Source organism: Bidens hawaiensis, unplaced genomic scaffold (assembly GCF_021521415.1).
Source record: "Bidens hawaiensis isolate Kalapana, Puna unplaced genomic scaffold, B.hawaiensis_p1.1 tig00042877_1, whole genome shotgun sequence".
NCBI lineage: Eukaryota > Viridiplantae > Streptophyta > Magnoliopsida > Asterales > Asteraceae > Bidens > Bidens hawaiensis.
The window spans coordinates 145,463-172,002 of NW_027497591.1; the positions used below are offsets into that span (position 1 = coordinate 145,463).

The window sequence follows — 26,540 nt, forward strand, 5'->3', positions numbered from 1 at the left end:
AAACAGTGATTTTTCTGAATGTTTGAAAAGTTAGTGTTTATCCTCTATAATTTTTTAATATTTTTTAAAAGTGGTTGTGAGTGAGAGAAAGAGAAAAGTTAATAATAAAGATATAAAAAAATATTATTTAATTGAAATAGAAATAGAAAATATAATCAGTTTTAATATAATTTTTGATTAGGGCTATGAGAATAATAGTTTAGCAAATTATAGGGGCTATACTTTTACCTGCATATTTAGGGAAAACAAAAGTTAACATCAATCTGGTTCCTCATCGCACAGAAGCTTATTCAGATCCTTCATATTTCAGAAATCAACGCAGCTATGGAGAAACTGATGATGATGCGGTCAATCTATCGATCTATCTCACGCAGATCGTTACCTTTCGTCGCCGTAACCGGCAACCACCAGTCCGTCCGCCGTGGAATCCACCACTTGCACCATTCTCCGGCGTCGATGCTTTCAAGTAGCATTCTTTTCTTTCATTTTATTCTTCGAATCACTGTAAAATGATATTGATGTGTGTTTATTGCATGATGTTATGATATTATAGGATTTTAGGGCTAAAATTTGTTTAGATGAAGTTATCTTATCATTACAATTGGTACTGGTAATTGGCTCTTGAAATGCACAAAAGTTATGAAGAAATCACATTACACTCTGTTAAATTTAGTTGCATAATGTTGTGTTGTTAGGGTTTATTTGTTGTTTGCGTGTAACTGAGTCAGTTTTGCGTGTAATTAAAACTGAACCAAATGTATAGATTTTTATTTTATTTTTGATTTTGAATGTTAAGTGATTTATAAGAACTTAGTAAATACTGTAACCCAAATTTCTTAGTTCAAATGTGTGATAGTCAATTAATCATCAAACAACAAAAGATATTGTCCCAAATTTATTATTATGTTTCGGCCAAAGGGTAAAAACATAAACTTAATTGAACAGTAACCGATATCCGGAAAACCAAAACTAAACTGTTTTCAGAAACTTAAAAACCAAGTTTTCGATTTGAGCCCATAACCGACCCAAACCACTAGGCCTGTAAATTAACTGAATGTTTATTGAACCGTTCTGCAGGAAGCTCGTTTATCTAATAATCAAACGAGCATTAACAATTTTTTTTGTTCATTTAGTTAGCGTTCATTTATGTTCGTGAACGCTCATTTATGTTTGTTCATTTAAATTCATTTATACTCGTTCGTTTACGTTCATGCATGTGTGTCAGTTTATGTTTATTTAAGTTCGTTCGTTTACGTTCGTTAACATATGCATTTAAGCTATACAGGCCATCACAATTTGCTCTAGTTTTAATAACTTTTTCAGACACAGTACGCTGTTCACGTTTGCTTTAAATGTGTTTTAGTTAGATATGTTCGTTCACGGTTCATCTATGTTCAGTTATGTTCGTTTGTGAACCGCTCGTTTATACCTTTAATGAACAAACATAAACGAACAAGAACGTGTTTATCTTTTAATGAACGAACGCGAACAAGAAGACTGTGTTAATTTAGTTGTTCATGCCTGATAGTGTTCGGTTAAAGTTAAACGAACAAACACAAACGTGCATTGTTTGAATTCGTTTTACTCATTTACATGTCTAAAGCCAACCCATGCACATCCCCTCTTTGTGTGTGTACATTCCTAATTTTTCTTTTTAATTGAGTTTTTTCTTCATATGTAGACAACCGTTTTTCTTTCGCAACGGGAATCGGAAGCACACGTTGTTTTAGTGATGGCTTAACACACTTGCCCGACATAAAAGATAATGATATTAAGCTCGCGTTTAAGGAACTTATGGCGGTAAACTGGGACGAATTACCCGACACAGTTGTTAATAAAACCAAACGCGCATTATCCAGAACCACTGGGGACAAAACGAGCCAAGAGGCATTAGCCAACGTGTTACGGGCTGCAGAGGCCGTTGAAGAGTTCAGTGGGTTTCTTGTGACTTTGAAAATGGAGATTGATGATAGTGTCGGGATGAGTGGCGAGGTAACGTTATTTATTCTTATGAAGAGATTATATGTTTTGGTTTTTTTGCTCAAATGATGTTATGTTGCAGAATGTGAAACCATTAAGTGATGAAGTTGCTAATGCGTTAAGGGTGGCGTTTGAACGGTATTATGCGTATTTGGATTCGTTTGGACCGGATGAGGGGTATTTAAGGAAGAAAGTTGAGAATGAGTTGGGGATGAAATTGATACATTTGAAAATGAGATGCAGTGGCCTTGGTGGTGATTGGGGAAAGGTACTCTCTCTCTCTCTCTCTCTCTCTCTCTCTCTCTCTCTCACGCACACGCACCCACCCACACACACACACAATTTGTGTTAAATAAATAAATGTGGGAGTGGTTTTTTAGTTGTATATATTTTTATTCTGTCTTGGGCAACTGAGGGAAGCTAACCTAACATAATTGAAATTATTAGTGTACTTATAATCCATTTGCTTATGAACAAGTCCATTTGGATTATGGTTTATATCCAACACCTGAAAGAGAATTTTGTCAAACAGGTTGCAAATCTCCCAAAGTGTATTTTTAATACGTACATTGTTGTAATATTGTTTTATGATAGATATAATTTATATAATTATTTGCAACAATATAGTTTTTGTAATCGTATATAGCATGTACATAAATAACTGATATCAACCCGTACCTGTTTTGACACTATGTTCTTCTGTAATTGTAGGTGACTGTTCTTGGAACATCTGGACTTTCTGGTTCATATATCGAGCACAGAGCATAATCTGGTTTTGCAGAGGGATGCATAATGTCGTCTCTTGTTTGTTGTTTCAGAAACTTTGTTCATATGTGCTGTTTTAAGATGTTTCCGTTTGCTGTTTCACCAACGTTGGTTTGGTTGGATTTTGTCTCATCTCGTCAACTGAATAATAACATAGAACCATCGATGTTAGGTTTATTGTTTTGATTAAACTTGCAGTTTAGTCCTTTCATGTTGAGAGTTAGACGAAAATAATGACACTCTTAAAACTTGTTTCAGTAGCCTTGGTTCTATAAGGTTGAATAATGAGTCAAAACCGTGTATTCATGCATGTCATACGATAGTAAAAGCATACGCGTATTTGTTTATTTATTTACCCGAGCATTTGCAAAATGTTCATTTATTTTTTGTGATTTTACAAATAACATGAATCAAATCAATGGCATGTTACCTGCTCATTGTTACAATCTCTATTAGTATTAACCATTCATCATTTTCGTAGATAACCACTTCGGTGTTTAATCTTTACGAATAGTTTCTCCTTACTAATTTGCATTTAATTTCTACATATACTAAAATATAAAGCTATATGTAATGGTACTTTGAGCATGAAACCAATCGAAAGCCCTGCTTTTGCCAAGGGACGAGGGTGCTGCAACGTAAGCCCCATGCCCATATAACAACATGCTATGGTTTAGTGGGCAGGCCATGGGGGGTCTTATGTCGTTGCTTTTATAGCTTTGATTGGCTAGTTTGCTTTAAAACAAATTCAATTTTATTCCTTACGCCTCAGTGAATGTGAACCACTCTTGCCTACCTGACTTTTACTTTCCAGTTACAGATAGTCTTAACAAAATTTTGTGCCCATTTTTTATAAATTGTTAATACATCGATTATAATTAAAATAAACGAATATCATTAGAAAAACTACCGCGCAAAAAGATTTAAGAGGCCGTATGCATTCACAAAAGACGTTATGTAACTTTAAAATTGTTTGCTTTTTAGTATAAGAGACGTTAATTCGACTCACAAGTAAATAGGTCAAAATTGTCTTCAGTTGCATTATTATGGTAGCTAGTGACATGTATAAAGTACAAACTTGAAAGCAAAAGGAAACTAAAAACAACAAACTGATGTAAAAAGCAGACAAATATAAATATATTATAAACATTTCAAGTTACATTATAATGCAAGTTAATCCAACAACTGACCTAAACCTATACTACATCACCCCGAGCGAGTCAAACTGTTGGCTTCCTAAGCCGCTGAGCCGTGAGTGAAATAAGAGACCGTAGCTTAGACACAGCTGAGGTCTTATTAGGCGGGCACTTGGTCAAAGCCAAATTTAACAACCTAAAAGCCTCCTCAAGCTGGCCCGCAGCCAAATAAGCAAGCCCGGCTTTATAAGCTTCATCTGCCCGTCGGGCATCATAGAAACAAGAAGAATTATTAAGGTTTCCATCATCGATGCTCTTCTTATTATTCTTGGAAATTGGAGATAAAGAATTAAGTAATCTTGATGACTTGGCATATTCTAGAGATGAAATAGCTGAATTGATCTCGGCCATTAATGCCTCGGGCTTTGAGGGTATGACCTTGATGCTATCGTACACACTCCAATGGCGGATTCCTTCCCGAGAGCTCGTTTTTTGGTTGTTTAGTGTCAATTTTGATGACATGACTGAGCAAGAAAAAAGGTGAATGTGAACTGTTCTATAGTTGCCAGGCTTAACAAACTTTCGACCACCAATAATAAAGCAACCAGTAAATATAACTAATAAAAGGAAATTGCAGATCATCATGTGGAGTGTCGCGATGCGCCTCAACAAACTAACTAATCGTGAACAACCAAGTAACAATGTTCGGTCCGAATAAGGAACCACATGCCACCACGTCACGTCAATCATTTTGCTCAATATACACAGCACTTGCATACTCAAACAAGCGGAGCCCGAGCTTGACTGGACGCGGGCTCAGCTCGTTTAACTTACATAGAGTTCGAGCTCGGCTCGTTTCTATCTCCATTTCTATCTTAATTAATTTTTATATATTTTTAATTACTTTATTTTTTTTCAATTATAACTTTATATATAGCATAATATATATTATTTAGTTATTTTTTCATAACCTTGTATAGATTAATTAATAATTATTAAATATATATAAGTATACAATATAAAAATTATATTAATGAAGACTCGTTTAGGCTCGCGTGCTGGCTCAAGCTCGGGCTCGGGCTTGTGTAAGCTCGGCTTGATCAAACTTTTTTAAGAGCCGATCTCAAGTAGCTCGGCTCGTTTGCACCCCTACGTACAAGACTTGCTGTATACTTTTATTGATTAAGTATATACAATGAGGATAATTACACAGAAAGCTAATGAAAATAGAATTAGAAAGAAAACACAATCAAATCATATCTTCTAAGTAATAATTATATATTGTATCTGATAGTTGTTAAAATTTTCAATGTATCAATGAAAGAACATGTGCAAAACTGCAGATGAAGCATGTTATGCCCTAGAAATTAAATTAAGAAAACACCAACCTCTCTCTACAAATTAAGAATAAAAAACATTGCGTAAAGCAATGAAAGCAATTTACAACGAATATCACGCGCTAATATCGGCAGAATAAAGTTAATATGAAGGAATTAGATATGCTTTAATCATGATTACAAGTTTGCAAATTGAAGGATATGCTAAGCGAATTTGAGGTACCAAGTACCTGTAGAATGATTACGCGGAATCGGTGGAGCTTGATGGTATGAGGAATTGAAGGAATGGTACGAACCGACGCAATGACGGTGGCAGACAACAGGAACCTTTGTGTGGCTTCAAATTCTGCAGGGACAATAAATAAAAACGGATTGAATTAACTTTACCTTCTTTTCCGTCACGTGTAGTGTAATACTATCATACGTATTCGTATTGTAGTGCTAAGCGATTTATAATTGATCATTTTTAAGCCATGCTACATACCCAATGATAAAAGGCGATCTCATATGTTCGCGATCATAAATAGCGGTAGCTCAAGACCATTATTTCCTGTTTTTGGGAAGATCGGTCGTCCGAAAGCTCAATGCGATAAAACCAGATTGGGATCGGATTCGAAATTCAAAACTTTGAGCTAAAGCTATTGCCTTTATAATCGATATTAATGGCTTAAATTGTTATAATATTATTATTTTTAACAGAATTATAACGATTTATATCCCACTATTTTTGTATAGAATAATATCTATGGCTTGTGATTGAATTAAAATCTGAATTTTAAATCATGTTTTATTTGCATAATTCTTTTCTTTCAAATTAACTTAACAATACAAAACTACAAAAGGCGGGCTTTAGATTAATAAGGTTTAGTTCGGATTTTAGCTGTTTGTTTCACGTTTTTGAACTTGTAACAGGTCATGTAAATTGCACTTGATTATATAACCTTTTTTCTATTTGTTGTTTTACGTATATTTTAAGAATATGTAGTTATGTGTATGTCTTATAATTGAGCATCCTAATCATTTTACAAATTTAAACACAATAAGGATTTTTAACAAAATAGAAAAATGGTTGTATCAAAACTTAACCGTAAAACCGATAAACCAACCGCTTCAGTTTGCCACTTTCTAGAACCGTAGCTACCGGTTTATTTATTTTTTCTAAATGTTTGTTAAAAGCAACCGACAGGAACTGTGCACGTCTATAAGCATTTTCTTTTCATAATGCAAAGTTAGTTTATCTATCAATGGCATAACATACTTAAAAATTAAAATTTACAATAAGCATCTTATATAAAGAATAATCATCAAATTAATATCTTGACCATGCTAATCATTCATATACACAACAAATTCAATCATTTGTGTTCTGATTGTCGTATTTATTTAAACGGGTGTCCTCAAGGGACATTTTAGTGGCAACGTATCTTTCCTCTATCTTAAAGGTTGAGTATTTAAATCCTGTTAGGTGCAAGTATACATAGCTGACAGGAGTAGATTAGAAGCCGTTAAAACAAAATTCATCTAAACGGGTCGCGTGCTTGACGATATGTTTAACTTGTTTAATTTAACTCAACTGATTCACTAACTCATTAATAACTAATAATTTAACCCCATTTTTTATAATTCACCAACTCGAATATACTTTGTCAACTCGTTGACATGTTTAGATAAACATGGTCGCCTTGGTCGGGTTACACAGTTATAAAGATGAAGATGTATGGGTAATAATTTTGGACCGGGCTTTGATGGATCCGAAACAAACAAAAAACTGACCTGACCTGACCTCCAGTGGGTAAAAATGGCGGGAAACCATGAATAATAATAATTAGGGATTTAGGTCACAACACATCTTCTTCTCCGTCCAATTAACCTCTTCTTCTTATTCTGATCCCAAAATGGAGGATGATCATGATATCGACGAAGACGAGTTTGAGTTCTCCAGAAACTATTTCTTAGCCAAGGAGTCTGGTAAATCAGGGAAGAAATCAGCTCGAAAGCTTTCCGAAATCGATCTCCTTGATGAACAGGTTAATTAGTAGTTGTTACAAAATGTTAGGGTTTATTATGTTTCCAATCGGTACATGTTTAGGATTAAATTAGATCTAATTTTCTGTGTAATTATTGAAAAATTGCAGGATCTTCGAACCGAGGTGTCGAAAATTGAGCCGAAACACGAAAAGGAAATTGCTTCATTGATTAATAGTTACAAAAGTTTGTACAATGAGTGGTTGTTTGAGTTGAGGTTTGTGCATTCTCATTTCATTTGTAGGGTGTAGCTTATTAATTTTGTTAACTTTCAACTTCAATATGTACTTGTTTATTAAAAGTTTCATTATGCTTTAAAAAAAGGTTCATTTGGGAGTTAATCTAGTAAACAATTTGATTATCTCTTCTAACTGAAAAGGTTCACTTGGGAATCAATCTAGTATTTTTTTTTAGCACCAAACTAAACAAGTTGGTTAGAAGAGAACTCATTGACATTAAAATGATAAATTTGTTTTTTTTATTTTATTTTTTTTTACTTTTGCAGATATGGTTTTGGTCTTTTACTTTATGGTTTTGGGTCTAAGAAGAGTCTGATTGAAGATTTTGCCTCGACAGCTTTAACCGAGTATAGTGTGATTGTAGTTAATGGATATCTTCAATCAGTTAATCTTAAACAGGTATTATATTTTTCATTCACACAATTGTAAATGTTAACTCCTGTGTTTTTATCAACCGAACGAACACGAATGGAGAATGTTTATGTATGTTTGAGTTTAACCAAACAAACGAATGAGCATGAACAATAGAAGAATTAAGTTTTTATGTTCGTGTTTGTTTGTCAAGAAAATGCACGTGTTTGTGTTCATTAAACTTTAACCAAACAAACGATTGAACACAAACAAGTAAATAGATGAGGTTTGTTTGTTAGGAAGATGAATGTGTTGATGTTCGTTCGTTGAGAGTTTAAACGAACGATTCACGAACATAAACGAACAAACATAATCGAACACATATGAAAAACATAAGTGAGCTAAAACCAATCAAAAGTAAAATTGAACAATAATGTATGGGGTCTAAAAAGTTATTAACTAAACAAAATTGTTTTGGACCTAAAAATTAAAATGAGTATATATTAACAAACATGCATGAATAAACATAAATGAATTTAAATTACGAAGGACATAAACGAACGAGCCAGACATGTGTTCATGTTCGTTCGTTTAACTAAAAGAGCAAACAAATTTGTGCATGCCTGTTCGTTTATTAAATAAATGAACTTGCCGCCGAGCGGTTCATGAACAATTCACTGAAATTTCAGTTTGTTCACAAATATGTAGGTTGCAATGGCAATGGCTGAAGTATTATTTGAACAAGTGAAACTACAACCGAGGTCTTCTGGAGGCTCGCTTAAAAGTCAACAACCGTTTAGCACCCGGTCAATGGATGATCTCATTGCTTTTCTTGACGGGCCCCATGCACCAGAAAGCGAATGTTTTGCTTGTCTTGTTATTCACAATATTGACGGGCCCGGTTTGCGAGATTCTGAATCCCAACATCTTCTTGCAAGAATCGCTGCTTGTTCTCATGTTCGTGTTGTTGCTTCTATAGACCATGTGAATGCACCTCTTTGTAAGTTTAAATCCTTTTTTATTTATGGTCAAATGGGTCAAATCAAGAAAGTTTATCTTGAAATGAAACAGGTCAAATAAGTTGAACGGGTTGAAAGAGTGGAATTGTGTCTTTGGTAGGCTTGTAAACAAACCGAACAGACACAAATGTTCATGTTTGTTCGTTTAACCTTAACCAAACAAACGATTAATTAAAGGAACGAGGTTTTCATGTTCGTGTTTGTCTGGTAAGAAAATGATCATGCTCATGTTTGTTTATGTTTGTTCGTGTTTGTTCGATAACAGTATAAATGAGTGGTGCGCTAATGTAAACTAATGAATATAACCAAACATAGATGAATGAACATAACTGAGCTAATAATACCTTAAAAGTTAAAAGTAATATGAAGAACAATGTGTTGGGCCTAAAAATTTATTAAAACTGGACTAAGTTGTAGCGGGCCCAAAAAAATTAAAATGAATATATGACTGCACAAACATAAACTAACGAATATAAATGAACGTATCTGAACGCATTTAGATGAAGTGATTAACGAACATTCAGAAACTTAAATAAACGAATGAACATAAACTAACGGACATAAGTGGATGTAAACGAACAAACATAAACGTGTAAAAATAAACAAACGTAAACGAACATTCATGAACAGAAATAAATGAACGAATCTAAACAAACATAAATGAACGTATATAAACGAGCATAAACAAGTTATAATAAACGAATGTTCAACATGAACAAGTGTTGTCGGGTCAACCAGTCAACCTCTACTAAAAACAGCCCGTTTCAACTCGAATTCATATTTACCATGTTGCGATCTCTATTATAAATAGAAACTAAAGCTGCAACAAATTAATAACAGTGTGGGACAAAAAAATGGTTCACGTACAATTCAATTGGTGTTGGCATCATGTTCCTACATTTGCACCATACAAAGTCGAAGGCGTTTTCCATCCTCTTATTCTTGCTCATGGAAGCGCGTCACAAAGTGTCAAAACCGCAACAATCGTTTTACAGAGTTTGACGCCAAACGCTCAGAGCGTTTTTAAAGTTCTTGCTGAACATCAACTAGTGCATCCTGATGAAGAAGGTACACTTCCTGTTTTTTAAATATTAAAGGCTCCGTTAATTTGGTTTTATGCACACCTTTAGGGTTCGGTAAAGGGTCAAAATGGGTTCAGGTCAAAACAGAACGCTTTTCAGAAACGGGTTGATTATCGTTTGCCATTTCTTCTGAACTGTGTTATAACTAATTTGTTGATTGTAATATGAATTTTTGTTTATTATTTAAGTTAGTAATTAGTAGCATCAAAATTGCTAAACAAAATGCAATTATGATGAAACTAGGCTGGTTTGGCAGGACAATCTCGACATGACCTCGAAAATTTTACACGAACCCGAAAATCGTGTCACACATGAACCAAAACGCGACATGTGTGTTCACTGGTTGACACAAACACAGCCCGTTTAACGAGAAAAAAGGTTACTTGTTTTTTCTATATATTAATACTTAAAATTTTTTAATATACATATTTTATTTTCTTTAAGCAACTATGCTATATTATATTTAGAATTCTACATTTTGACAAAAAAGTACTCAAAGTTATTATAAAAACACGTTAAAGAAAAATAGTAACCCGTGAACCCGTCAGGTTGACACAAACGCGGCCCTTTTAGCTAAACGAGTTCTTGGGATCAACTCGAAGTTGACCCAAACCCATTTTGCCCAAACAACCCAAAAAGATTAACTAGAAAGCCTAAATCGATTCAGTGTCCTACATTTGGGCTAAAGTTGACTATATTGACTTCTGTTTTCTTACGTTTAGGAATGCCCATTGATGTATTGTTCACAAGCTGTAGAGAGCGTTTTCTGGTGAGCAGTCTAGTCACACTAAATTCCCATTTGACCGAATTCAAAGATCACGAATTGGTCAAAGTCAGAAGACACTCAGACGGACAGGATTGCTTGTACATCCCTCTTTCAAAAGATGCACTTGAAAAACTGATTCAGGAGATCCATCAATAGGATGTTGCCACATGTCACTCAAAACATATCGGTTGGATTGTGTGATACATGAGAAAATGGGTAATGCAGCTGTCATATTTTATTAGAGTTGAGTATAGGGAATCATGCTTTAGGCAAAATTGTTTGGTTGGTAGGAATTGGTGATGTAATGTTTTGGTTTGGTACATTAATTAAGTTATGGTTTATTATGTATCATTTCATAGGGTTGGTGACAATGATAACACTTATGAGGTTACATTGTGAATTTGTGAGCATCAAGGGACCATGAGTTGGTTACATTGCTACTTTGAACCATTTAATTGTATGACTTTACTAGACATTGTCATGAGGATCTTACAATTGAATTAGGTTAGGTCAAATGTTACCCTCTAAATAGGCAATTCATGGTTGTTATGTAGGTGTGCATTCAATTTATAATCAGTTTTAAGAAGAGACATGCAAGAACCTTATAAATATTATATGTAATACATGAAAGATAATCGATCTAAGTGGGGGAGAGACATAGTTGCAAATTTGTCTATGTAACTATGTTCATTCAGTTGCATGCTTTTACTAAGCATTGTGTTGTATTGAGAACCTTAGTGATTGGAATGTACGTGCTTATAACCGAAACGACTTTACTAAACCCGCCACGTGTGTAGACGTCTCTTTAGTCGTCTATGTCGTCCTATGAACAGCGAGACATAATGATTCAAGGTTGTTATATTTGTATTTAATTTATACAAATATCTAAACTATAAATTCATTTTTTTATTTACTCAATATTAAAGAAGCAATTAGAAGACATTTTGGAAATATTATAGGATTGAAATTAATAAGCACTACATACATTTTAGTCTGTCAAAATATCAACGTTAATCTACTAGATACACTTAGAACAAGGTAACATTAGTATGATGTGTATGAATCTCTTATCTAAATGGGATGACATATTTATAAATACTAGACGGGTGTCTGCGCAATGCAGCGGAAAACATAGACTTGTTAATCACGTAACAAGTTTATGGGTGTTTATTGTTTGGTTTGAAACCGTAAAACCGTTCAAACCATCCATTGGTTTGGTTTCACAGTTGAATTTTTTCATTAACTTTTGGCCGGTCATTTTCATTCTTCAAAGTTTTGGTTTCAGTTTTCAACGAACCCGCTACTAACGGTTTAGTTCACAGTCGGTCAAGCCGCATTAAAAGCTGCTTCAGGTAAGGTGGCAAAACATGAGAAGATGTGTGTATTTATTCCTTTTGCTTTTGATACTTTTGGTTTCCTCGCGCCTGAAGCTGTGGAGCTACTTACCCGTGTTCAGCGGGTCATGCATAGTAATGTTATGACTCCAAGATCAGCAAATGTAGTTTTTAAAAGATTGGGTTTTGGGCAATTCAAAAGGGGTAGCGGTGCAGCTTGTTGCCCCTTGCCTTCTGTTTCGATGTAATCTAAACATTTGCTTTTCTGTTTGGAATTAGTGTACCTTTTAATCTTCACAGTAAATAATACATAAATTCACCATCAAGTTTAAAAACCATCAAAACCAGACCGCAAACGCCCTTAAATAAAATGTTATTTTTTTTAACTGAAAAAAAATTATAACAATATCATACTCAAATTAAAAAGGAAAATATGCTCGTTTTTTTGGTGCAATTTCTTTTAAAAAATATTAGCGTATGAAAAAATTATTAATGCTTAAAAATAATGGGGAAAGTTGGTTTAAAAGTGAAAATAAAAATCACATATTAGGTGTTGTTTGTTTTTTAAGACGAAAACTGTCTGCAATCTGATTTCATCTGATTTCATGTCTGCAACTGAAGATGTGGTATGAAGGTCTGCAATCTGAAAATATAATACTGTTTGTTTTATAAACTAGATATCGTCTGCAAAAACTGAAAATTAGTTACCTATCACGTATATTACAGTAGATAGAAGTCATTTAGCGTTTGTAGACTGCTAAAATAATTGGTGGTGGTGTACGAACTGTGGAAGTGCGTGGTGGTGGACGATTGGTGGCAGACGATTGTGGTAGGCGGTGAACGGAGGTGGTGAATGGTGGGTGGTGGTGATGGACGGTTGTGGTGGGTGGTGGACGGTGGGGGTGGCAGGTGGTGGACGGTGGGTGGGGGTAATGGAAGATGGTTGTGGACGATGGTGGGTGGTGGAGGACGGTGGTGGTGGTGGCGGATGGTGGGTGGTGGTGGTGGCGGACGGTGGGTGATGGGTGGTGGTGGCGGACGGTGGTGGGTGGTGGTGGACGGTGGTGGTGGGTAGTAGTGATGGTGGTGGCGGACGATGGGTGGTGGTAGTGGATAGTGGTTGTGGCGGGTGGTGGACGGTGGTGGCGGCGGACGGTGGTTGTGGCCGATGGTGGGTGGGTAGTGGTGGTGGCGGCGCACGGTGGGTGGTGGTGATGTTGGACATTGGGTGTTGGTAGGATGTTAAGAAGTGTGAAGAAGTGTGAAAAAGTTAATAATAGCTTATTTTTAGGTATATTGGTTTTTAATTATCCCAACTATTGCCTTTTGGTCACTGCTGACCCCAACTAATGAATTGGCTACTGATGGTCCCAACTTTTATAGTATTTGTTCCTAATGGTCCGTGACTAACAGAATCCTAACGCCGTTAGTTTCAGGTAGCCGGAAAAATGTTTTTGGCCGAAAAATTCAAATTTGTTGCCAGAAAACACCACCTGAACACCACACCCACCGCCAATTGACTCACCGCTAACCAACTACCAGAGCTTGAGCACCATCAACCGATTCTGATGGTGGTTCTAGGGTTTCCGACGACCTCAATAACCGGGGCTTTTACTTAAAAAAGTTTCCTAAAGGTCCGATACGAAGTTACCAAGATGTTTGTGACGAAAATATTGGGTTTTCGGGGGGACTCCTCCACTGTTGCCTTCGTCGTTGTAAGGCGAACTCCATTGCTTCCTCCGTCGTCATTTCATTTGCAAGTATTCTAAGAAGGATCAATAATATATAACTTGATATAACTATACTCCATTGGGATTAGAACTCAATAGTTCCTTTAGATCAAAGCCCTTTTGGTTTTTGAAAATCGATGTTAATTTAATAATAATAATAATAAAAATAATAATAAATCTAACTAATATATTAAAGCAATATATAAACATGGCTTTCAAATATGTAATCCACGTAGGATACCAACTAATCAATTTCCATTTATACATATTCCACCTAATTAACTAATTTTTTAATTACCATTCATTCAATTTAATAATTTTTTTATGTTAAATGATATAACAATTAATGAATTTATTACAAATTTAATATTTATTAATTAACTCAATTAAACCAATTGTTACTCTCTTAAAATTATATTATTAACAATTTCTAATAATAAAATTATAATTGTTACTAAATTATTTGACATTATGGATTTTTTAAATAATTATAATTGTTTTATATGCTTGATTTTACTTTTAACTTGTATCAAATATGTAAATATTTTTTATTGACATTATATCATTTTTCAGCCGACGTGTATTAACCTAGTGAATAAATAAAAGAAAATCAAACACCCTCAATGAGGTGACATCAAGGGCAATCAAGTCATTTCCTTACACCAACCTCCTTATCCTCCTTCCCTTGTTACTACCTACAAATCGTAAAATCAATAATAATAATTATTATAAAAATAATATTACCACGGCAGCTGCATGCAAACCTCTCTATCGCCATAAAAAATCACCTAAAATAGACAAGTTATGAAAAATTATTCGATTCTGTTGGTCAATTCGAAACGCATATCCTTTGAATCTTCATCCAGAGTTCCGGAGGTAAAACTCCTTTTTCGTTTATTATTCCAGGATATGATCATTGATATGATTCCAAATTTGCGTTATAGGAGCTGCTATAATTGTTGATTTGTCGGAGTCTTCGGGGGCCAAAATCCAGAGGGATCTCGTAATAAGCTTCTGGATTTGACTCTCGCCATTATCTGGTATGCATGCATGCTCTGCATTAATGAATTAATTAGGTTTAATCTGGATTTTACTTGATGATTTTAGGTTTAATCTTTGAATTTTGGGGGGTTTATTGAATCCTCGAAACAATTGAACCCTGGAATCGATTAATACGTCTTATTATTGCTTTAATTTGGGGATTATGATTTGTAAATGTATACAGATAATACTTGATGAACTTGTTTATTTATTCTCCTTATTGTTTAACCTAATTCTGTGCAGAGTTAATTTTGTTTATATAAAACTGGTGAAAATGGAGATCTAGCCAGCAAGTTACTAAACCATAAGGTTTACGTGTTTGTAGAGTTGTAAACGAACCGGACGAACATGAATGGAGCATGTTGTTCGTTAAGAAAATGAACATTTGTCGTGTTCATTTATATTTGTTCGTTAACACTATAAAGTATGAACGTAAACGAACGAACAAACATATAACTAAGCATAGATAGTGATGAACGATAACAGAGCTAAAACCAATGTGTTGGGTCTCAAAAGTTATTAAAACTAAACTAAGTTGTAGTGGGCCATAAATTTTTAATAGATTATAACAATCGAACTTAAACACTGATAAACTAACAAACACAAATGAACGAACAAAAACAATTATTCACGAACATTAATGAAGAAACGATACATGCGTTCATACTCGTTCGTTTAACTAAATGAACAAACTTTTTGATTGATGATGTTTGTTTATATTAAATACACGAACTTTGCCGAAGTGTTCACTGAACGTTAGGCTTGTTGGCCATTCTTACAAATGATCAAAATCTGCTCAAGAGACAATTAGAGAGAACTAGGTCTATAAGTGAAACGAACGTTTGGTGAACCGTTCAACAGGAAGTTCGTTTAATTACTAAACGAACAAACATGAACATTTTTTTTTTGTTCATTTAGTTAAGCGAACAAACATGATCACAAGTCTTGTTTGTTCATTTGATGTTCACGTTCAAGTTCGTTCGTTTACATTTGTTTATATATTCATTTTAAGTCTTTAGGCCCATTAAAACTTAGTCTTGTTCTATAGATATAAAATATTACAGTTTACTCTAGTCTTATGAATTTTTTAAGCCCAGCTGATTTTCATTTTACTTTTCATTGGTGCTCGACCGGTTATGTTTGTTCATCTATGATCTGCTACATCCGTTCATGAACCATTCGTTAATAACAAACGAACATGAGCACGCTCATAGCTAGAAGATATGATTTGATTTAAGTTTTCTTTGTAATTATCCTTATTATATATTATACTTTTTATAAATAGTTGATTAATAATATTTCAGAAACCGGGCTGACTCTGATATTTCCGGAATGGATGAAGAGAAGGTTCGGGATGATGATAATAACAATATTTCAGATACACGCCCACAACCGATTATTTTACCACCCGAATCAAATCCAGGTGATCGACCCTCCTCTGAACATGGCAGTGAAGATACATTTTTAAGTTTAAGTCCAGATTCAACTTCAGGACATAAAATTGTTGAGAATGTTGGCATTTCTCCAAATGTAGACAAATATGGCTCAAATCAACTTTCAAAATTTGGTTCACCAAATGTTGACAAAAATGGTCCCTCAAATAAACCACAGGCTGATAAGTATGTATGGAAAGTTAATGACTACAGAAATGGCCCATCAAATAGACAACACCTTGCAAAGGATGATAACAAAGTTCATCATATTGATACGGCTGCACCATTTGAGTCGGTTAAAGAAGCGGTTTCGAAATTCGGTGTGATTGTTGATTGGAAAGCTCATAGAGCTCAAAACATTGAGGTATGATTTACCTGTCTATGAATTTATTATAATATAAAAAAAATGTTGACCCAGTCTGACCAGCCCGCTTTGATGTATGTAAAAGATGGCCAGTTTGGCACGAACCCGGTCTGAATGACTTGCCCATATTGCCACCTAGAGGTGAGCATATCGGTTCGTAACCTAAACCTGTTCGGTTTGGTTTCTGGTCAACTTGGTCAAAACCGATTCCTGCGCATCGGTTTGTGAACCATCGGTTCCAAACTGGTTGTTGCTTCAAAGCTGTAAACCAGTCCCGAACCTGTGGTCAAATTTGGTTCCGAACTGGTTCTTATATTAACGGTTCCGAACCGGTTTGGTTATTAGTTCCGGTTCAATTAACTGGTTTCGATGTGCACCTCTAAACTTAGGGGTGGCAGTCCTGACGCAACCCTAAACACGGCACAAAATAATCAGGGGTTGGAAAGTCTAACCTGTTTAAAAAAATGGGCCATGTTCAGTTGGCCCGTTAACCTTTTTAGGTTTCAAAATTCAAATATGAATGTCTCCACATAAATGACTCAAATAATTTAACGCTTACCATATAAAAATGATTTATTACCAAAGTTTTTTTTTTCCTTTTAGTGGACTTTTTTTATTTCTACCATAAATGAACTTATTTATTATTATTATTTTTGAACGGCCAACAAACATAGAATGCGTAGGTACTCCGTACGGGGTGACCCAATGGCGAAAGGCCACCGCCAGCTGGCCCAACCCAGCTGTACGGAGCCCTTAAGCGCCTCCGAACGAAACCTACCCCTCCCCCCCCCCCCGCCCCTTTTACTATAGTGTTTGCACATATATTTTGGTTAAAGTAAAAATACAAACTTTGGTAATAAATTATAAATCAATTTATTTAAATGTAGAAACTGTATTTTTAAAATCATATAAGATAGTATCCTTGTGATAAAAATACAATGTGGAAAATATCAGATTAAATTATCTTGGGTTTGGATGAAAAGTTTATATTCCGGCTAAACAAGTCGTGTTTGGGTTGACCCGGATTTATACATATATCCAGGTTAGAGTTGAAATCTTTGACACGAATAGTCGTGTCCGGTTTTCACAATTCAACCCGTCATTGCTGCAGTAAAATACCATATATATGTTATCTCCATGCTAGTTATTTTTAGAAATAAACAAAATATCAACCCGACACATTTAACCCGAACTATTTGTTTGGTCATACAGAGACGCAAATACATCGAGCAGGAGCTCGAAAAAGCCGAACAAGAAATTCCAGCATTCAAAGAAAAATCTGAGCAAGCCGAGCAAGAAAAAGAGCATGTGTTATGCGAACTCGGCAGCGCCAAACGTTGCATCCAAGATCTAAAGCTAAAACTCGAACGGGCCCAAACCGAAGAAACCCAAGCCAAACAAGATTCCGAACTGGCCCGTTTAAGGGTCCAAGAAATGGAACAAGGAATCGCGGATGAATCAAGTGTTGCCGCCAAAACCCAACTCGAGGTCGCCAAAGCCCGCCACCAAGCCGCCGCCGCTGATCTCATAACTGCCACTAACGAACTCGAAGAAACGCGTAAAGATTATCAAATATTAATATCCGAACGAGACGCTGCGGTTCAAAAGGCCCAACAAACAGTTTCACAAGCTAAAGAAACTGAAAGATTAGCTGAAGATTTAACTATACAACTAATAGCAACAAAGGAAACAATAGAATCCACACATGCCTCACATTTAGAAGCCGAAGAACAACGGGTTCAAGAAGCTAAATACCGCGATCAGTATGCAATTAATATGGACATCGAGGTTAAACAAACCGAAGATGAATTAAAAAAAGTTAAAGAACAAATAGTATTAGCTAAAGACTTAAGATCAAAACTAGAAACCTCATCCGGGCTACTTCGAAATTTAAAAGATGAATTAGCTATTTATATGCAAGGAAAGGTGCCTGAGGTAGAAGATGATAATAAATTTACCCGAAAACATATACAATCGGGTGTTGCGGGTGCTAAAAAGAATCTTGAAGAGGTTAATAGTGAGATAGGAAGAACTAGTGAAGAGATTATGTGTTTGAAATCCGCGGCAGCGTCATTGACCGCAAAGCTCGAAAGCGAAAAGCAAGTATTAAACAACATACGGAAGCAAAAAGGGTTAGGAGCGGGAGCGGTCGTAAACCTCGAGTCGGATTTAAAACGAACGCGTTCAGAACTTGATAACATTAGAAAACGCGAAAAAGAAGCCCGTGAAAAGCTCGTGGAGCTCCCGAAACAGTTGAAAAAAGCCCATGAAGAAGCCGATAAGGTCCGATCATCAGTTGAAAAGGCCCGCTCAGTTTTGAAAAAAGCTAAAGAAGAAGCCGAGGAAGCTAAAACAGGAGTGAACTCAATAGAGGGCCGAATCGCTGCAACTCAGAAGCAGATTGATGCAATCCGGGCTCAAGAAAAGCTAGCTTTAGGAGCGATTAAAGCACTAAACAAGAGCCCGCAAAAACCCGATGACCCGAAAGGCGGGGTGTCGATCTCGTTACAAGAATATTATGAAATGAGTAAACGGGCCCACGCGGCCGAAGAGGCCGCAAACAAACGGATCGAAGAAGCCGATGCCAAAATAGACGAAGCGAAAGATTCAGAAATGCAGAGTTTAAAAAAACTCACACAACTCAACTCGGAAAACGCAGCCCGGAAAGACGAATTAAACGCGGCTATACAAAGGGCGGAAACGGCACGAGAGTCGACTTTGAGTATAGAAGAGGAGTTGAAGAAACGGAAGGGCGAAGATGACCAAACACAAAAGCCCGAGGCGGCACCTAAGGTCGGGTTGTTTAAACGGTTGAGTCAAAAGGAGGCACCCCCGTCACTGGGCCCGCCAGCGGGTAGTGCTTCGCCTAGCACGAGTAATGGCGAGGCCGAAGGGAGTAGTAACGCGGGCGAAGCGGCGCAAGATGGGAAGGGTTTCTTTAGGAGGAGGAAGAAGTTGGTGATGCCCAAGATGAACTTTATTAATATGAAGAAGAAACCACTATTTAGCAAGGGTATTTGAATGTTGTTGTATCATACATGATTTTCAAAATGGCATTGTTGTATAGAGGTGAATGGGTAGTTTGAATAATGTTAAAAAGATTCTGAATGTGGTAATTTAGGCTTGTAATACTAGTTGTATTATCTTTAGAGTTAATTTTCTTATATTGTTAATGTGGTTTTGCTAAAATGTATATTTAGAGTCTAGGTTCCAAAAGTTGCAGATTTGAGCTGTTTTTCAGTTTAATAACAGTATTGCACTAACTTTCTTTAAAATATCTGTTAATTTTATCATTTTTTTTAGTAATTTATATCGACAGTCCATCAAGATAGTTAATTAGATGAATGGTCTGTAAGGTGAACACAAAAAAATCACTCAATTTTCAGTTAAGTCAATCATGATTTGGTTTTTCGGTATTTAAAAATAAGCCGATTAATTGATTCATGTAGGGTTGTAAATGAGCTGACCCAGAGCTCGTTTAGGCTCACAATCGTAGTCAAAACCAGATATGTGAAGCTTGGGCTCATTTAACAAACGAGCCCCAATATAAGCTTGAGCTCGTTAATGCTCAACTCAATTCAATCTTTTAACGAGCCAATCTCGAGTAGCTAGTGAGTGACTTGACTCATTTGCACTCGTCAACTAAAAAACTACAACTTTTTTATTAGCTTCACCTAGGTTGAGTTGCCTACAAGCGTTTTTTAAACCTTTTTCTTAAAATGCAAAATAATTTATACATTAAATACAATAACAAAAACTATACTAGTAAACTATCAATCAAATTATTTTACCATATTCATTAACTAATTATTAATGCTCAACTTTTTTGGAAAACTAACAAGCCCACCACAAGGTGGTAAATACAATCCACGTACCAGTTAAAACTGTCACGCGTTTCGTTCAATTATTTCTTCGTGAACTGAGACCCCAGGCCCATATATCAAACGACAATGGTCATCGAACGAGCCAACTAGTCGAGTAACCACTTCCTTGAAGAACATAGATGCAATCTGCAGATCACCATCACAAACCAACTTATCATAATATTCCAAACCGATAATCTAAATATCATTAAGTAAATATTAAATAACTTTATTATAACTTTGTAACAGAATTTTCAAGGTTTGAAAATATAATAATTACCTGTGAATACAAGGGCGACTGAAACTTAAAATCCACAAAGAAATGAAGGTTGCATGTTCCTGGTATGGGCCCCGGGTTGAACTCCCAAATGTTTATTAAATGATCAAAAAGGCTGCTTTGTGATACCGTTGTCTGAAGTTAAAACAAAAGAAGGACAAATTGCATCAAAATGGGGTGTTAATCGTGTCGGGTTTGCTGGTTGAATTGTAGATTGTTCAACCTGATGCATGACTTATATTTTTATTTGTAAAATATCTAACCCTAACCTTGGCACACATAAAATCGTGTAACTCGAACATGACCTGTTGAGCCCGTTTATCTAAACATGACAAACGGGTTTGTGGGCTGTAATAATGTAATATAATGGGTAAATGGTTAAAAAGCAGGTTGGTGAGTCGACGTGCTACGTTAAATGGGTTTAGCAGGTCAACCCAAGCATCACCCGCTAAACCCATTTATCTAAACATGGCAAAACCATTCAGTTGGTTGTAGTAATATATAAGTTAAATAGATCGAAAGGCGGGTCGACATGTTAACTTAAACAGGTTAAACAGGTCAACCTGAACACGACCATTTAAATTAAACAGGTCAACCCGAACACGACCCATTTATTAAAAGAATTGATACAAAAACCCAAAACCTGATTGTTTTCATGTTGTGTCGGAAATGTCCACCCCTGGTTTCAACCAGTAAGTATTGGCGGACCCAGGATTTTTCAACGAGTAAATGTATTCTGGCTATAAGCGTTTCTACAGAAATTAATAAACCCTCACCTTCACCATTTTTGGTTTCACCAACTGCACGTGAGACACATAACTTTCAACAAGAAATTTAAAACCAATTTCCAGCTCAGCATCAAACGAAGAATCCGAATAACGCCTAATTATATCCGATCGTTGACACCACGGAAGAAAATCCTGATACATATCAACAGCAGCCACGACTGCAAATAACTGCTCGGGAGAATATCTAAAAACAAAAGCCAGGAACAGTAAATTATCCATTCATTAACACTTGAAAGAAGAAACAACGAGCGATCAAAATTACCAAATTACCCCATAACACGTTTCTCCTCATGAACTTTGGATAAAACATTACTTCCTTCATCCCCATCACCGCATCCAAGAAATCCCCTCTTTTGAGTTACAATATTAGGCGACCAACTTTGCAAGAACTGAAAGTCTTTACGAGAATTACGAATCATTTGATAAGAAGATGGTAATGATTCAACGTTTGTAACGGTTTTAAAGCATCGACTTCGAACACGATGTTCAAGTTCAGGGTTGTTCCGTAAACGTCTTATTAACCATCTTCCATTGGTTTTGGATGTGATCAAGTGGCGTACGGCCTTTGAAGTTGAATTTAATGATGACATTGCGATAAAACAGCAACACCAGGTGACTGTACAGATGAGCAATAGACTTGTAAGCAAACCAAACAAACACAAATGAGGCATGTTCATGTTCGTTCGCTGGTAGTATAAGCGAACGGTTCAAAAATGTGAACAAGCAAACCATAACTGAACATAGATGAATGAATATAATTTTGAGTAAACCGCCAACTAAAAGTAAACCAAATGTGAGGATCAATTTCTTGAGCCTAAAAAAATAACAAAATTGAACGTACACGAACAAACATAAAATTAGACAAAATGTTAATGGAGCTGAAAGATTTAAACGAGTATATAACGTAACGTCAACGAGCATACATAAATGAACGAACAGGACATAATACTCAACTGACTAGCTACTAATTCAACTAATGCTAACAATATTCTTAATATTCCCCAATTTTCAAACCCTAATTCTGTGTCAAAATAGTCAAAAATAGGAATTTGTGCAAAATAAACCGTTCATGTAATGTGTAAATAGACAACGAATGAGATAATCAAATGAAATGAAAAATAGCAACAATTATTACATCAATCAATTTTATGATGGTTTATGAGCACTAACGGATGGGATGGATTAGTTAGCACCTATTGCATTAGACTCCTAATTACTACGATACGATAGGGATAGCAGTTAGTTAGTTAGTTAGTTAGTTGCACCTTCAATTCAATTCAAAAGCTGATGGGATAAAATTTCAATTTCAGTTATGTGACTGAACGGAGCTAGTGGTGGTGTAATGACTGACAGTCTTAAAATTTAAAAATCCTGAATATGCAGTCACTCGGTTATTTTATTTTCCATAATATTATATCATATCAATAAAACACACCAAAAATTTATATTATCCACATCACAAAGGTACTTTTATTATTTTAATGTCTTTTTGGTTCTTTGAATATGTAACCTTTTGTTTTATTTTGGTATGGTAACGAGCGTGACAAGTACCGAGCGACTTCGTGTTGACTTGCTGCCGTAACAATCAGATTTACCGGGAGTATCGTAACGAACGTAACTAACACCGAAGGAATTTGTATAGCCTCGCTGCCGCAACTATCGGGTTTTACTATACATACCAACCGAATGCATGTTAATGTGCTGCTGCAACACAATGGGTACAAAAACTAGTTATATTATGGCTCTCAAAACTTTTACTTGACATATAAAGTGCGATATCCTGCAAACACTATACATAAATTCTTTTATTCAGTTATAACAAAATAAATATATAGCTAACCCCATTTTAATTAATGAAAAAATAACAAAGGTAACTCTTTCACAAACTAAACTAACTCATTCAGTGTGGGGCTTTTTGGCGAGCCTTCAAGAGTTATGATCGACCAAGAGGTAATCTTTGAATGGTTAAGCCTGCTTCTAAAAACTTACCCATTAAGAAAATTCATGAATCATTAAAAGATAAAATCATACACGCTCTATATCTTACTGATTTAGAAGTAGCCACTTAATATAGAATCATTAAAAGGCTACCAATACAAGGTTTTTGTTTCAATGAGCATTCTGGATTTAAGTTCAGATTCTATTCGTATTCACATCGACTCTTCCATATTTGCAATTGCAGTTAGACTTATTTTGGGAGTGATAGTAGCCAATATGAACATTCTTATTTGGGTTGAGTGGGCCACCAGCAGCCCAACAACTTGATTCTAGTTCTCTTAAACCACATGCTCATTTGGGCTTCTCACAATCTTCTGGGCCTTCGGTTTTAGTCCACCAGGCTTTACATCATAGAGTAGAGGTGAAAAAAAGAAGAAGAAAAAACACTTACGAAACCATAACCGATCTGTTAAACAGGTATTAACCGGTTTCAAACTAATACGAACTATAGTTTAGGGACAGTTTAGGGTTTTAGCGTGTAGAATCAGTTAACTGAAAACCGGTTATTAATGTTGGGGAAAAATGTAGTTGTTTATTAATGGCTATATAGCCGTTATAAATTATTGTTTGAACCATTTTTACCCCTCATATGCTAGTATAAATAAGTATTACGTGTATTGATTTGATAACACTTCTGAAGCTCTTAAAATTTAAATAAAAAAACATTCAAAAGATGCAAAAACACACAAAAGCTGTCCAGTCTTAAAATGCTCTCATAGTAAAAGGAAAGACGCCTCCACTTTCCGTTGATGAAATCACTTGCCATGTACCGGTACGCTCTAGTCCAACATGGTACAGTTACCTTAATTGATACCCATTAAGGTACAACATACATAGCACGCTACACAAAAAATCATACATATAGCTGACAAACCGTATTTGATAAATGTTATTGTATATATTTGAAGAAACACTAAGTGAACCCTGGACAGATTATAGATAATCTGGGGGTTAAGTAATGTTTCCCACGGATGAGGTCTAACTGAGAAGGCTGTTCTTCAGGAGACCTGCAAAACAAACACCGTAAGCTCGTCACTGAGAAGGGGGGGGGGTTCCTCCTTGTGACCACCCTCCGGCGTGAGAATCAGACTAGATTGCTCTGAATATAAGTGTATATTAAGAGATTGCTAGATAACTGGGTAGCAGATGATCTTACCATTCCAAGATGTTGGAGTATTTATAGCCGAAGGTAGGTTTCCAAGCAGGTACAGCCGGCTGAATAGTATTCATGTTCTACCAACAGTGGACTATGCACAGGCCATACTGGTTGGTGGGTAGGTTACGGCCAACAGTGACAAAGTCGGCTGCACTATTCCACCAACTGTAGATTATGCACGTCCCACCTACTGTGGATTGTACGCAGGCCATGCTGGTTGGTGAAAAGGTTACGGCCAATAGTAACACTATTCCACCAACTGTAGGCTGCGCATGTCCCACAGTAAGGGTTGGTGAGTAGGCAGCGGCTAATAGTGACAAACAGTACTAGAGGGTGCTCCTCCTCGCACTGTTGTCGGTGAGCTGTCACCCTGTGATTGGCTCATGGGTTGTTCTGGTCAGATCGTCTGTCCTATCCATACCTTGGTAGGTATAGTACAAAAGATCTTTCAGAATCATACAGACTGGCTCATTTAGGCGGGATTGTTCCTGCCTTGCTCATTCCTTCATGTGACTACTGAAGTATCTATTGTCTTGTGCGTGTAGCCCTGCTGTCTGCGGGTAGCCTTCCCTGATGGCTTGTATCCGCAACTGCGGGAACAAGCGGGGTACTTCACCATTGGGAGGCTTTCCCTGCGTGTACAGCTTGCGTACTGCGCGTAAGGTTCTATGAGCATGGTGGGTCCTGCGGGAGCAGATGGTCTTTGCGCCGACGTCCCTGTTCAAGATGAGTCTTGCGGGACCAACTGGGCTCTGCTGGGACCTACCTCTTCAAGTCCCCCCAGTCCAATGTTCTTCTCACGAATGTTCAATAAAGTGAGGTGAACTTTTGGACTTTAAGCAAGGGGTTTTGAAAAGGTTTTTAGTTTTAAGGTTCTCCGTGGGGATTCTTCCCGCGGATTTCCTAATGTCACTTGCAAAAATTCCCGATTTTTTTTGCTTGATCTTTGGGTATGATGCGGGTAGGTATGTAACCTTCTCGCAAGTCAGGAGCGTTGAGTCTCACTTGTGTGGATTCTCCTTGAGGTTTTAGTGGTTTTGAACATAGTGATCAATTATGTTTAAACCACCAATTCCATCCTGGAGCCTCAAAACAATATATTTCTCGACGTTCCCCGCTATGCGGGGATGTTATTTCCGTTTCCACAAGCATTGCCCAAAAGATCCTTCTTGGTTTCAATTCCCTGCGGAGCGCTAGGTATGTGAAGGGTTTTGCCTTAACACTGTACCCGCGCTCGTCTTACAGTTACTTTACTTTCAAGGTACCCCTGGCGTCAATTCCCTGCGGGTGCTAGGTATGTGAAGGGTTTTGCCTGAACACTGTACCCGCATCCGTCTTATGGTTACTTGGTTGCCAAGGTAAGGGGTATTTTCCCGCTTACTTTTGAATCTTTTTGAATTTTGAATTTTGAAATTCGAAAGGTTGGTAAGGATAAGAACAGTCCAGACATCTGAAACGTCGTGCGACGGTTTCTTCTGACTGTGTCAGGACGTGCAGGAAGTTATGGTGACGTGACAGAACATGGTCATTCCAGTCGCTTTTTCAGGCGCGTGGGCACGATTTTTCGGGCGCGTGGCCGCGAAATTACTGGCACGCGTCCTGTCAACAGCTGTTGCCAACTTGCTTTTTGCCACGTGTCATAGTTTCATTGCACCTTCGATTTCTCTCTCCTCCGCATTAAATTCACCGCATTAATTGCGATTACTATATAAAGGGGGAGAGGGTTATTTGCAATTCACACTTTTCACTCTTCTCTTCATCTTTAAGGCGATTTCCGGCGAATACTCCTTTATTTAATCGAGCATTCTCTCGAAATCGTTTTCTTCTTCATCTGCAAGATGTCTTCACGTGATGCT

At 36.4% G+C, this 26,540-nt stretch overlaps 3 protein-coding genes and 1 pseudogene across 3 annotated transcripts; 3 read left to right on the forward strand and 1 right to left on the reverse strand.

Moving 5' to 3' along the window:
* Positions 1 to 290: 290 nt before the first annotated feature.
* LOC143593870 (succinate dehydrogenase subunit 5, mitochondrial-like) lies at positions 291 to 2,807 on the forward strand. Its single transcript, XM_077073352.1, has 4 exons — positions 291 to 466; positions 1,682 to 1,992; positions 2,063 to 2,248; positions 2,692 to 2,807. The coding sequence occupies exons 1-4, from the start codon at positions 325 to 327 to the stop codon at positions 2,746 to 2,748; spliced, it is 696 nt and encodes a 231-aa protein (XP_076929467.1). The 5' UTR covers positions 291 to 324; the 3' UTR covers positions 2,749 to 2,807.
* Positions 2,808 to 7,113: 4,306 nt separating this feature from the next.
* LOC143593871 (origin of replication complex subunit 2-like) lies at positions 7,114 to 10,875 on the forward strand. The gene is made up of 6 exons (XM_077073353.1): positions 7,114 to 7,245; positions 7,354 to 7,460; positions 7,749 to 7,881; positions 8,542 to 8,833; positions 9,693 to 9,920; positions 10,657 to 10,875. Exons 1-6 carry the CDS (start codon positions 7,114 to 7,116, stop codon positions 10,854 to 10,856), a joined length of 1,092 nt encoding a protein of 363 aa, XP_076929468.1. The 3' UTR covers positions 10,857 to 10,875.
* Positions 10,876 to 14,387: 3,512 nt separating this feature from the next.
* On the forward strand, positions 14,388 to 19,795 carry LOC143593865 (protein WEAK CHLOROPLAST MOVEMENT UNDER BLUE LIGHT 1 pseudogene; annotated as a pseudogene).
* Positions 19,796 to 20,315: 520 nt separating this feature from the next.
* Positions 20,316 to 22,162, reverse strand: LOC143593872 (uncharacterized). Its single transcript, XM_077073354.1, has 4 exons — positions 21,801 to 22,162; positions 21,519 to 21,714; positions 20,746 to 20,877; positions 20,316 to 20,612 (listed from the first exon to the last, which is right to left on the reverse strand). Exons 1-4 carry the CDS (start codon positions 22,118 to 22,120, stop codon positions 20,490 to 20,492), a joined length of 771 nt encoding a protein of 256 aa, XP_076929469.1. The 5' UTR covers positions 22,121 to 22,162; the 3' UTR covers positions 20,316 to 20,489.
* Positions 22,163 to 26,540: the final 4,378 nt, after the last annotated feature.